At 37.6% G+C, this 14,162-nt stretch overlaps 1 protein-coding gene and 1 pseudogene across 1 annotated transcript; both read left to right on the forward strand.

Moving 5' to 3' along the window:
- Positions 1-14,162, forward strand: part of LOC149107735 (uncharacterized) — a 190,004-nt pseudogene that overhangs the window by 11,812 nt on the left and 164,030 nt on the right.
- Positions 631-11,505, forward strand: LOC149107736 (uncharacterized). The gene is made up of 6 exons (XM_089295878.1): positions 631-941; positions 5,237-5,301; positions 9,385-9,461; positions 9,686-9,731; positions 10,438-10,489; positions 11,329-11,505. Exons 1-6 carry the CDS (start codon positions 866-868, stop codon positions 11,415-11,417), a joined length of 405 nt encoding a protein of 134 aa, XP_089152004.1. The 5' UTR covers positions 631-865; the 3' UTR covers positions 11,418-11,505.

A 14,162-nucleotide genomic window follows, 5' to 3' on the forward strand; every position in this document is an offset into this window, starting at 1 on the left:
GTATCTCGGTTCTTGTTGTTGTTGTTGTTGTTTGTTTTTTTTTTCAGAAAAGAATGAACATGACAACGGATATAACACGCCTTAGAAATGATTGGTTCTCTGGTTAATGTGCCTAAATCCTTTTGTACATAGTCCTTAATAGATGAGAATAGCTATAAAGCCTGCAAATATCAAAGGAGCAGACAAAAATGCCAAGATTTATGTTGGAAGGTCCACGACTGTGCACGATCTTTTGTTTTGCGCTCATACACTAGCTATGCATGATTTACGTAACAAAAACGTTTCTATTGGTTAGTTCTTCACTCAGTATTAGACAACAACTTTGTTTTGCGCTCTGTTAAAGCCGAAAAAAAGAACAAACACATACGACAAAGAACTTTGTCGTTTTTCATAACCATTCCCTTCCATTAACTATGTTTTGTATCAGTCCTTGTTTCTCCTGTGTCTTGCAGGGGAAGTCCCTCGTGTTATTTTAGTTGATCGCCTTTTGTTTGAAGTTAATCTTAAGATCGCACAACTAACACTGTAAGTTCATGATTGCTAGATCGATCGCCCTTCTGTGTTTTTATAAAGTATTGCGTCTGCAAATCGCTACCTTGCGTTTTATGGGGCGTACTTGCTGATAAATGTCTCGAGAGTTGTTTGCAGAAACCAAAATGGAAATTTGTGACATTTCGCATTCATGGGTACAAAGTCTATTCATGAGCAAAGGTCATAATGCCCTCATGCAAAATTCACGTACCCACGACAATTTCTTTTTCATATTTTTCTGTTTCCGCTTGTGACATCAAATGACATCAAATGTTTTGAAACTGAAATGGTTTTATAGATCGATAATTTATGCGAATAACACGCTATATAAGCAATGACACATAAACGTCCCTGTGCAGTTTTTCTTTCGAAGAACGGACGACTCATTGTACACTGGCTACTGCGAAACGGTAAGTTCGTTTTTATTTTGTTTTAAACATTACATCATTTCGGCTTCCACTGTTAACAGTTTAATATCATATCCATATGCTTATTCGGTATATTATGAACATGGCCTCAAATGGGCTCCTGATATTGTATAGTCTAGTTGTTACGGTGTAGATATCCCGAATGAAATCCTCTTGCCAGCACTAATCTGCTTGCGGTCTATTAGTAACCTGCTTTAGCTAGTGCTTCATAATGGTATAAGTCTGCCAACCGGTTATTAGGGAATACATTCGAGGTTGAGATAAGACTGTCATTGATCAAGAACACACCTTTATGATAGTCACTTTACAAGGACGTTGCTCATCTCCAAGGCCAAGGTAGAACCTAACTCGATCACAGAACGGGTCTCTTTCAGTTACGAAAAGCTGTATGCATACTGGGCTCACTGTAACGGCGAAAACTAATACAAATTTGCTATGTGTTGCAGGCACAAAATCACTAACCATTTAAACTCGAATATAATCATGATAATCGTTCGCATATAACTTGATTTAGCCCCGGCTCGGCAGAAACAAGTTCGATTCTCTTCGATTGATAATTTGGGTGTCTTCAGTGGATCAGACGAAACAATTTACACCCGCGCTTCACGTTACCCTTCTGGGGGAGGGAGGACCCAGGGAGGCACCGAGGATAGCGAATAAACTCTGAACAGTAGTAGTAATATTTCTGTTTATTTTATATTTTATTTTTCTGTCCTCTAGAGGAGCACTCCATGCTCATTGAGCTAGTTCACGCTCCTTAGAGACGTTTTAGGTAAAACTGTAGAGTTCACGAAGAGAATGCGATTTCCTGGTTTTTGAAATATTTTTCCGCATCCCACCATTAACTATAAAATAGCCACACATCCCGCTTACCGAAGTGTGCAAATTAAATCTTTCCACAGGGTAGTTTCATCCTGTATACTTTTTTAAACCCATCCCAAATACCGACAAAGAAATGCGTGATATGATGATCTATTTTCTTGGAATTTCGGAACACACCCCAATGTTTCGTAGTCCTCACCTTTGAAACTAGAACTTTTCTGTGGCAAGTATAGCAGTATTGTTTGCCCTCATGACCACAGAATAGCTGCAAGGATGTTTATAAAATCACAAAAAAAAGATTTATCCCAAACTAATCAATGTCATCGATCAAGTCGTGAAAACTACATTATGTAGGCCAGTTAGTGACGGACACAAATAAAAGTTTGCAATCTCTCGTATCTTGAAAATGATAATTAAGAATTACACAACACCAAGCGTTACCTTTTTTTCTTGCGTTCCCTTATCTGTCTTTAATTCTAGGTTTTTGGGTTTTGTCGGTTAAGCTGCCAAATGTATCAAGGTTGCCTACAGAAACCACAGTCATAAGTTGCATTTAGCAAGTTGGATATCAGTTTTTCGCTTTATTTTGTTTTGTTTTGTTTGGCTTTTTTAATTCAAAACCCGGATTCACGAATTAGTGCCGAGGAAATTATCGAGCAAGTGGTTATTTTTTTCATTTGAGAACATGGCAAAGGTCATAAATCAGCTCATGCAAAGATCACGTAGACAATAGACAGTGGTTTGAAAATGGAAAAAGTGTAGCCAGGAGATGTCATAAGTTCCATGGAAAAAGGTACTTCCAGAAGCCTACAAAGGCATCGCGCGAGCATGAATTACATGGTCACGCGCACAAGCTTCGCGTTACGTTACTTTAAGGTCATTCCACTGAAATAGAACCTGTACTGAGATTTTTGTGAAACTTTGCCTATTGACTGTTTATATTATAGGAACTTACATTTTGAAATAAAAATGAGGGGTCCCCATGTTCGTTTAGGAACAACAGCGCCTTGTTTGTACCCAATAAATCCTTATAATAGCACCATGATTGTAGTCAGGATTGCTTGCTAAATTCACGTTTCCGACGAGTGCTTTTTGTTCTACACTGAGAATTGGTCCATATTTATTTTACACAGAGAAATTTATTACTCAATTCAAAACAACAGAAAAAAAATGATAGGTCACCATACTCGTTTGCGAGAAAATGACGATTTACCTCTATGGCGAGGTCCAGCTGTAAAGAAAAAGCCGCCATTTTTTAATGCGCGCGCGCTAATCACGCGTGAAATTATGCGCAGTAGGGATGCGCAATGCAATACTGGGGAATAACCATAAATAGCGTATGACAACGAACTTCGCCTCCATATCACTGATGAAGGCTTAAGCATTAGCCGAAACGTCTGTTGAAAAATATCAAGAGAAGGTGGCAACCTTTCTCTATAGAACTTAAGAGAGTAGTTTTCTCTGTTGTTTCTGCTTGTGACATTGGATTGTGTGTATTGATGTACAATATGCTAGCAACACGATTATCGAAGCTCAAAGTCGAATCGAGAGGTCAGCAACAACATTTAGCAAAAACATGAAGATAGGAAAGGATGTAACACAGATTAAAAGAACTCTTTTATTAAGTTGTTTCGCAGCTATTCTATTTGTATGTGCCATTGTTTGCTACTAACTCACAGGGAAGTTCTCTCACTGATATATTTCAGTTTCTTGGTTTTGGTTTCATGTTGATGTCAAGATGGTGTAACTAAACACCGTAAATTTTCATCGTGCTTCAAATATGAGCTTATAACTCTGACAGAAAGATCGGTATTAATTACTGTTAAATATTATTGAATAATTTCCACTGCAAGAAATTTGCATGGATCGCGTGACAAACTTTATTTGGTTTGCGAGCTTCAACAATGAGTCACGCGAGAAAATACATGCAATCAAGCAATTGAACGCTCGCTAAAAGTAACGCTTGTCGATGTAAATCTTGCTTAACTTCTTCTTTGTTATCATTGAAACAGTTGCTGTTGTTGACGCGGTTTGATTCTGGATTCGTCCTGTTAATTCAGACTGACTGGTGAGTAGATATTAATTTATAGAAGGCGTAGATCACTAAGTTCATCCTATTTGCAACAAGCAAAAACTAGGCTATTGTAGAACGTGCTGCGTTCTCTATTCTAGGCTTCATTAATCTACCCTACTTCTGTACAAATTCAGACGGTTCACGATCTACATTTTTTTTTTTGAAAGTGATATGAACTAAATGCTGTTTCGTAGAATAAGACAAACGAAAATTCTACAACGTCAATTCGACAGCGACTGCACAGTAGTTTCCAAAGATTAGTGGTATGGTTCAGGTCTTTCAAAACAACATTGTTAGCCATGACACTGTTAGCATAAATTAAAGCTATCAACTCTTCTTCTTGTCATGCGTGACACGTACAGGCGTGCTTAGTCATCATAATCACGAGAAAGAAAAAATATATACCTTGCTATTTTACAGTGGAACCCCGTTAATACGGTCACCAATGGGCCATGATCATGAAAATTTGGCCTTATTAACGGGGTGGGGTCAAATTTCCTGACTTGTCTAAATTTAAGTGACGTCATAACATACATATCACAATTGCACTTCTAAACAGCTGCTCTTTTAAAAGCATCCCGAATGCAGATATAATTAAAAAATAGAGAGATTTCAATCAGTGTATACCATATTAACAATAGAAAGAAGAACATAACTTTTTGAGTGGCCGTATACTGAATGGGGTAAAGTTATCAAGGATTATATATGTTGGGATTTCAGAATGTAGCTGTTGGTCGTATTAGCGGGCTGGCGCTTTCTTATAAAGAAAAGTATGGACGTTTCACGGAGACATAAAAAGTGGTCGCTTTAACGAGGTGACCATAAGGCGGAGTTCCATTGTACTGGGAACAATTTTGGCAAAAACATTTCATTTATCCCTCTGTAAACGAAGTGACGCACGTTCAATATGCCTTTAAAGCTACTGGACTATTCCCTTAGTATGTTGACAAAAAATGGATCGAGATAGCAAAAAACGTAATAACACACTTACAAAGAAGTGTTTTAATTCGATTGTTTTGAGCCGCGTTTGAAACGTTTGCATTTTTCCTTGACTTCCTTTTGCCTTACAAGGAAACTCTCACAGTGTTTTTTTCCAGTTTCCGGCACTTTTGGTTTCACTTTTATCTTAAGATCGACAAACTGAATACGATAAGTTTATAAACTGCAACCTGTCCGTGACTGATTGCGTTGGGTGCACATATAACATGGAATTAGTTAATTATTCATGTTTTAAATTTACTCTGAGAAAGGTTTACATGAATCACGTGACTGATTTTCCCCATGTTGCTATAGCTAATAGTGAGTCACGCGAATAAATGTTTGCAAGCATTGTTTGCGCAGTAATAATTTGTTTAACTTTTCCTTCTCTTCCACTTTTCAGAAGAAAAGGTCCTGTTACTGATACGTATTCATTTTCATTTCATTCTGGTCGACTCATTAAAACCAGTGAGTATAAATCAATATTCTAAAAGCTTTATTATTCATAGTAGGTTGAAATCGTTAAGTAAACTGTTCACAGTCAATCTACTTTTTGAACGCAAAGAAGGAACCCGAGAGAATTTGTAACCGTAATGTCGACCTTAGTCACAAACGTGATAAAAATTGGAAGCTTCATAGTTTGCTTTTACATAGCAAGTTTTTGGATCTGTCAGATCTGATGTCTGTTACCATGGGGAAACGATAGTTTGAAAACGACCAAATCGCACAAAGTACATCATAAAGTGGAAACTGACTAAAAGTTAATCCACGCCCTTCCACATGTTACAACAGAACGATGGCAAAAGTAGTTTTCAATAGTTGTCGTATTTCTCTTCAGGGTAATTCAGTCTCTCTATGGCAGGAAGGCTTGGAATGTAAATTCTATAATCTCAGCCGACACAGAATTCAATAGTAGACTGGAGTGGCTTTTAATTTACCCAAGGCAGTTCAAAAGAGCGAACAAAGATGCCAAGATTTATGTTGGAAGGTCCAGGACTGTGATTAATCTTTCGTTTTGCGATCACACGCAGTGCGTTAATTGCACAACGAGGCCCCGTTAGGGGGGGGGGGGGGGGTAACTATGTCCCCTGTCTGAAATTCGCCACCAGCCATGTCGGCATTTCGCAAGATTCCTATGTCGCCTGTCGGAATTTCGTCTGAGAGGAGTTGTGTCGGGAAATTTGACCTTGTTCGATTAAAACGAAACTACACGTATAACAAATCGTGATACCTTTGTTTATTTAAAAAAAAAAAAACCCACAAAGTGCTCTCAAGTCTCACGCGTTGAGCATGAAGCTCACGCAAACGAATTCAATCTTGCGCTCTCACACTGAAACTATTATTTCTCACGCATTGAAGGTTCCTTGCTGGTTTAGTCAAGTACATATGTAATTAAGTATCTCTTTGGATATAATTTACTCCTTGTACGCTTTGCACTTGCTTCGAACACTTTTCAGCAGTAGGAATTCTTATGCAGAGCCAGCATTTCTCCGGTCAGTGAGTTTAATGATTACTTTATGGTTACTTTTAAAGCATCACATTTCGACTCAAAATGAAGGAAAAGACTTCTTAGCTACTTCAATTTTTCAAAATTTTCCAAGGGGCTGGGGGCATGCTGAAGGCCTATTGGGGCATGCCTTCTAAAGGCTTGGGCATGCTTTCGATCGCTGAAGTTGCTAACTTCCGAGGGGATGTGGGGGCATGCTCCCCCCGGGAAATTTTGAAATTGAGACACTTGGAATTGCCAGTCAGTGTTTGGACCTAAAGTACAATCAAACCTATGATTATTTTTACCATGTTTAAGTTTAACAACCGTTCTTTAACTCAAAATCTCAACGGCCTCAATCAGATAATCTCTGCTATCTATAATCTTCCTTTGAATTTAGCGTAACCCTTATCTTCTGCTGAAGACGATAAGACCTTGGCAACTTTCCCCGGTCTCTCTTTTCCTTCCATAATGCCATTTTTGATAATACAGCTTCATATTCTTTTACTGGTGACCCGCTAATAAAAGTATGAAGCAGACGGTCGAAGATCTCTTTCCTTTTTCCTTAAGCGTGTTTTTAGGCGTTTGAGTGCACTGCTCACTCAACTGATAGTGAGAAAAAATGCTCAGCAATGACGGACTCGATTTATTCGACGTGGACGTTTTAGCATATATAAGAAAGCCTGGGTTTCACGACCCGTCGACATCGCGCGTGAGAGAGGAAAACACATTTAAAACTCTGGAAATGCGTCTTCACTTCGACTCAGAGGTTTAAAACAATCACTGCATTCTCAATTCCGAAATTCGTTGTCGGTCTATCTTGCCATTGGTGTCGCTTTCTCTATTTCGCTGCAGTAGTCTGTCGTTCGTCGCCAATTCATAGCTCTCATGTCGCCGTTTCAAGGCCATGTCGCTTGTCGGAATTTACCCCTAACAGGGTCTCCGGAACCAAAACGTTTCTGTTGGTTAATCTTTGAGAAACATAAAACACAATACGTTAACAGCTATAGGGTTTTATGCATGGTTAAGGCAAAGAGCGAAAAACAGACGAGGAACTTTGTCTAGCTTGATAATCATTTCACTGATTACAAGCTATGGTCACCCAGATATGCTTTGAAAGTTATTGGACATCAAGCCGTCAGTATTTAATAGCGACTGGAAATAGAAAAAATGTAATTTACTTCCCAATGTTTCTATTTGATTGTCTTTTGAAACATACATTAATTTCAATTTGTTTTGACTTAATATTGGACCTCCTATTGTCTCGCTTTTGGTTTAATTTTCATCAGAACACGGTAAGTTTATAAACTGTCAGCTGTTTTTGTCTAATAGCGTTGGTTGCACATATAACAAGTATAGCTGATGCTAAGTATTTTAAATTTACACTGGGATAGGTTTTCATGAATACTTACGACTTATTTTATTCTTGTTGTAAGAGCTACTTTTGAATCACGCGAAAAGTTAAATCACGCGAATAATTGTTTGCAAGCATCATTTGCGCAATAGTAATTCGCTGAACTCTCCTTCTCTTCTATTTTTCAGAGGAAAAGGTCCTGTTATTGACGCGTATTTAATTTGGTTCCATTCTGGTCGACTAACCAAAACAAGTGAATGTAAATCAATATTTTAATTACTTTGTTATTCATAGTAGACTGGAATCATTAAGTCAATAAACTCTTTGAACGCAAAGAAAGAACCTGGGAGAATTTGAAACAGTAACGCCTGCCACAAACATGTAGTTATGGACTAATCTGAGTCAGTTGTAGTTAATATGTGACGCTGGTGTGATCGAAACGCAATTGGCAAGCTGTTTTAAACCCCTACTCTTTAACTCATCAGTGTTTAGAAACATTACCGAAAGCTAAATCAATTCCTCCAGTCACTGAGTAACCGTGTTTTGGTGTTTTTCATTCCGCACGCCGCCCGTCAATGTCAAATCTATCCCGCATTTTTTGTTGAAATGAGCGCATGCTGCTCCCGCCAAGAGTTTAATCCCGTATCTCGCATTCAATATTGCACCTATAAACTTCCATGCATGACGTATTATAATAATCAATATTTCCTCAAAAAGTTGCGAACCCCTCAAGCGATTTTCGTAGTTTCACTTTCAAAGCAAGTTCCGTGGTGGTAAGTACAGCTCCAGCTAACTTTGCATCGTCTGGTTTTTATCTTCACGAGTTATAATAATATAGAGCTTGATTATAATAGCCAGGTCATTCAGAACATCATTATGTGACGGTTAATTGCAAGCTCAAGCCACCGCTTTCTAGCTATCAACAAAGTTTTTGGCTCTGTCAGTTCTGATGTTTGTTACCATAAAAAAAAGGAGAGTTTGAAATCGACCAAATCGTGCGGAGTACATTATAAAGTAGAAACTGAGGAAAAGTCAATTCACCGCCTTCCATATTTTACTACAGAACGATGGCAAAAGTAGCTTTCGTTGATGTTTCACTTGTCTCAGAGCAAGTCAGTCTGTTTATGACAGGGACCGGCGTGGAATGCAAATTATATTAATCAGCCGACACAGAGTGAAATAGTAAACTGGACTAGTTTCTAAGCCCTAGAGGCTTCAAAAGAGCCAAAAAAACAAAAAACAAAAAAAGTGACAAGATTTATAGAGGAAGGTCTAGGATTGTGTAAAATCTTTCAACAGTGTATTAATTACATGGTAATAGATGTCCAACAGTAGCAATCAAATCATAAAAGATATTTTCCAGTAGTGTTATAGCTGCACTCGTATCTTTCATTCTTTCAGTGTATTCATTAGATAACCGAAACGTTTCTGTTGGTTAAATTATGAGAGAGAACTGAGTTAACAGCTACTGTGTTTTATGCACGGGTCAGCCAAAGAGCAAACAACAACAGACAACAATTGAAAGAACTTTCTTTAAGTAAACACCATTTTACTGAACATTAGCTATGTTAAAAAACCCACTATGCTTTAAAAACTTGTATCCTTTACCGTCAGTATTCAACAAAGTATGGGAATAGAAAAATGTAACTTACTTTCGAATGTTTTTATTCGTTTGTTTTGACTTCTTATTGGAACTCCTATTATCTTGTAGGGAAACTCCCTCAGAGTTGTTTCAGTTGCTATCACTTTGCGTTCCACTTTTATGAGAAGACTGACATACTGTACACGGTAAGTTTATGAACTGTAAGCTATTTGTGACTAGTCGCGCGCGTGTACACAAGATTTAGAGTGTACACTTAAAGAGACGACACGAATCGCGTGACTGATTTTCTTCCTACTGTAAGCGCCGATAGCGAGTCACGCAGAAAATTAAGTCACACAAATGATTGTTTGGAATCACCGTTTTCTGCAGGAACAATTCAATTAACTTTCCCTTTTTGCTTACTTTTCAGGAGAAAAGACCCTGTTATCGACGCATATTGGTTTTGGTTAACTCAGGTGACTCACCGAAGCTAGTGAGTATGTATAATAATTTTAGCTTTACAATACAATACAATGCAAACTTTATTTAGACACGTCACGTCAATTAGCTGTACAAGCTCGTTCAAAATACGTACGTGCATTCCTAAAATACAAAGATTTACGTAATTTAATTTTGACATGACATATTCGTAGTAGACTAAAATAGTGATGTAAACCGTTCACAGTCAATTTCCTTTTTCAACACAAAGTCAGAACCTGAGAGAATTTGTGACCACAACGTCGACGCTAATCCCTAACTACTTTTAACTCTGACGTCATGTGTTTAAAGACTAATCAAAAGCAGTTATAAGTAGCGACGTTGGTGTGACCGAAACACTTTTGGCAAGCTGTTTTAAAACCTCCTTCTTTTTAACTCATTTGTGTTTACAGACACACCAGAAAGCTAAATTAATTCCGCCAGTCATTAAGTAGCCATGACTTGCACTTTTCATTCCCCATCCCGCCCCTCAATATAAAATGTATCCCGCGTTTCCTAGTTGAACGGAACACATGCTGCTCACGCCAAGATATGTTCATCCCGAATTCCGCTTTCCACATCCCGCCTAGATTTTCAGCTTATCTCGCATCCTGTCAAGCTGACGTTTTGACACTCCAGAAACTTCGAAATACATCTCCCATCCATGACGCATTATGATAATCAGTGTTTTCTCGAAATTTCTAGGAACCCTTTAGCGGTTTTCGTAGTTTCACTTTCCAAAGCAAGTTCCGACGTGGTAAGTACAGCTCTAGCTAACTTTGCATCGTCTGGTTTCTCTCTTAACTAGTTAAAATGATATATAGCTGTATTATGATAGCCACGAAATTCAAACAATCATAGAGTGATGATCAACTGCACGCTCTATCGTTTGCCAGTAAAAAACAAAGTTTGTGGCTCTGTCAGTCCTGATGTCTGTTGTCATCGAAAAACAGAGTTTGAAATCAATCAAATCGTGCAAACTACATTGTAAAGTAAAAACAGACGAAAAGTAAATTCACGGTCTTCTATATTTTACAACAAAACGATGACAAAAGTAGCTTTCATTAGTTGTCTTATTTCTCTTCAGAGTAATTCAGTCTGTCTATGACAGGAACCAGCATTAAATGTTAATGTTATTAATCAGTAAACACTGAGTTAAACAGTAAACTGGAGTGGTTGTTAAGCAATAGAAGCTTCAAAAGAGCAAACAAAAATGCCAAGATTTATATGGGGAGGTCCAGGATTGTGAAAGATCCTTCAACAGTGTAATAATTAGATAACCGATACCTTTCTGTCGTTTAACTTATAAGACAGAACTAAGTTAAGAGCTATTGTGTTTAATGCACGGGTAAGCCAAAGAGCGAACAGCAACATACAACAATTGAAAGAACTTTGTCTAGCTAGAAAACCATTTTAATGAATATTAGCTATGTTAAAAAACCCAATATGCTTTAAAAACTATTAGACTTTACCGTCAGTATTCAACAAAGTATGGAAATTAAAAAATGTAACTTACGTTTCAATGTTTTTATTCGATTGTTTTGAGTATTATTCGATTCTTTTTGACTTCTTATTGGACCTCCTATTGTCTTGCAGGGAAACTCCCTCAGTGCTGTTTCAGTTTCTATCACTTTGGGTTCCACTTTTTTGAGAAGACTGACAAGCTAAACAGGGTAAGTTTATAAACAGTAAGCTATTTGTGACTAATAGCGTGCGGTACACAAGAGCTAGAGTTTACACTGAAAGAAACTTCATGAATCGCGTGACTGATTATCTTCCCGCTGTAAGCGCCAAATAGTGAGTCACGCAAATTATCACGTCACGCAAAAGATTGCTTGGAGGCACCGCAAGGTATAGGTAATCATAGGTTTCGAGTTCAATTTGGAATTAATTTGTACCAATGAGTTTTTCAAAAAGCTGAAATTGCACGAGCCGCTTCTTTCTGAAAAACTCGTTTGATTAGTTATTGACTCATTGATTACTTATCAATAATATAAACATGAAAAAATTTGCGTGGAGGAAGTGCCAGAGGATTTTTCGTCATCATTTGACGTGATATCATTGGCTTAGAAAATTTCCTATTGTCTTTCAGCCAATCATAATCCAGAATTATGATGTGCAATTTGCACTGGTGCTACAGTTTTTGCATTGTTGTTACATTTTATGCACTGGTGTTACATTTGAACTGCACTGCTCTCAGCTAATCAGAATCACGTAGGGGCCAAACCACCCCCCCCCCCCCCAAAAAAAATGTTTCATGAAGGCTATATTTGCTTGGTTAATATATTTCTGAACCAAGTTTGGCAGATGAGCTTTCTTTGTTCTCCAGTTTATTTTAATTTAGAAGTTGTGACAAAATGTCAGATTATGACGTCATAATTGATGACATCACCAAAACGTGTTATAATTTTTTGTAAAATCTGATGTAAAGATTATGTCATTGGAAAGGTCTTGACTTGAGGAGTAAAATGCCGGAAACCGTTTTTTGCTATGATGATTATTTTTTGAGATATGGTAAATTAAATATTTTTTTGCTGTCCCCACCGGAATTTGCTTAATCATACTGTCCTTCTTAAGTCAGTCTCTCTGGTTTATTTTTTTCAGTTTTTTTCTAGGAAGGCTAATAATCTAGCAAAATAGAAAGCTTGATGTTGTCAAAAATCGTATGGTTTTAGAAATTTGATTTTGGGTTTTGTTAGGATGGTATTAACAGTAAAAAAAACGGGTGGTGTCACAGGTTATGACGTAACAAAACTAATTTTAACGCAACAACACTAGAGGGATAATTTTTTATCCCGATTTTCTTCTTTATTTTTGCTTTAGTCATCTGGCACATTACATGTGCAACATAGCTGCATTTGCTGAGACAAAATTGCGGCTCCAATTTCGGGATTTTTCTCAAGGGGGGACCCCATATTTGCAGGGTTATTTTTCATATTTAAAAATGCCATATTTCATTTAATTTTTGTGATATGGACAAAATTTTTTCAGATTTCAACTCCCCTAGATGTGCTCTTTCGAACACATTGTAAAACATACATATTAAAAACTTCAAAAGTGGCAAAAAAACATGACGTCATCACTGTGACGTCACAACTTTGACATTTACTGACATTTTTCACGCAATTTAATTTACAATAGGTTTTCTGCCCATCTGCCAAGTTTGGTGTAGAAAGAGTCAATACTTTTTAAGTAATGCGAAATAATGTGAAATACCCAAGAACTGACGAAACATTTGGGGGGTGGTTTGGCCCCTACGTGATCGAGTAATTTTTTCATGTATATTATTAGTGCAGTAATATTTCGCTTAACTATCTCCATTTTGCTTATTTTCAGAGGAAAAAGTCCTGTTACCGACGCGTGTTAGTTTTGGTTTCACTCTGTTGACTCACCAAAACTAGTGAGTATAAAACAAGTGTAGCTTTGTTATTCATAGGAGGCTTAAATCAAGAAGTTAACTGTGCTCATTCGATCTACTTTTTCAACACAAAGAAACAACCCAGGCCAACATTTTGATGCTGCTTTGGCAACCTTTTTTTTGACAGTAATCAGAACCAGTTTGTAATCATGCACATTTGCTCTACGACTCTGGTGTAACTGAAACAAAAAGATGGAGCGCGATTGAGAAGCCTTAAAGGATCCTTGGTGTCTCATCAAGGGTTCCAATTATACAGTAATGGTATATTTCTTAATATGTTCAGTCACTGCGTAGAAGTGATTTGCTAGTATTCATCCCGCATCCCGCCCCTCAATATCAAATTTATCCTGCATTTTCTGATTAAAATAAGCACATGCTGCCCAGATCCAGACGTTTTATCTCGAATACGGCATTCCGCTTCCCGCCTGGATTTTTAACGGACTAATCTCGCCTCCCGCCAAGCTTGTGTTTTGACACTCCAGATCGAAATACTGCATCTTCCATGCATGACGTATTATGATAATCAGTGTCCCCTTGAAATATTTAGAACCCCTCAAGCGATTTTCATAGTTTCACTTTCCAAAACAAGTTCCGCTGTGGTAAGTACAGCTCTAGCTAAAAAGTTCATTCAATGTCTTCCATATTTGACAACAGAACGATGACAAAAGTAACTTTCAGTACTTGCTTATTTCTCTGTAGAGCAAATCAATCTATGACAGAAACTGGCGCGGAATGTAAATTCTATCAATCAGCCAACAAAAGATTCATTAATAAGGCGGAGAAGCTTTAAAAGAGCAAACAAAGATGCCTTGGAAGGTCCAAGACTGTGAACAATCTTTCGATTTGCGATCATACACAGTGCGTTAATTACATAACCGAAACGTTCTATCGGCTAATCAATAACACAGAACTCGATTGACTCCTATTGCTTTTATGCACGGTTAAGCCAAAGGACAAACAAAGAACTTTGTCTAGCTTGATAACCAGTTCTCTGATTATTAGCTATGCTCAA

This window comes from Orbicella faveolata, unplaced genomic scaffold (assembly GCF_042242905.1).
Source record: "Orbicella faveolata isolate gen_17 unplaced genomic scaffold, um_ofav_v1 contig_26, whole genome shotgun sequence".
In the NCBI taxonomy this organism is placed as follows: domain Eukaryota; kingdom Metazoa; phylum Cnidaria; class Anthozoa; order Scleractinia; family Merulinidae; genus Orbicella; species Orbicella faveolata.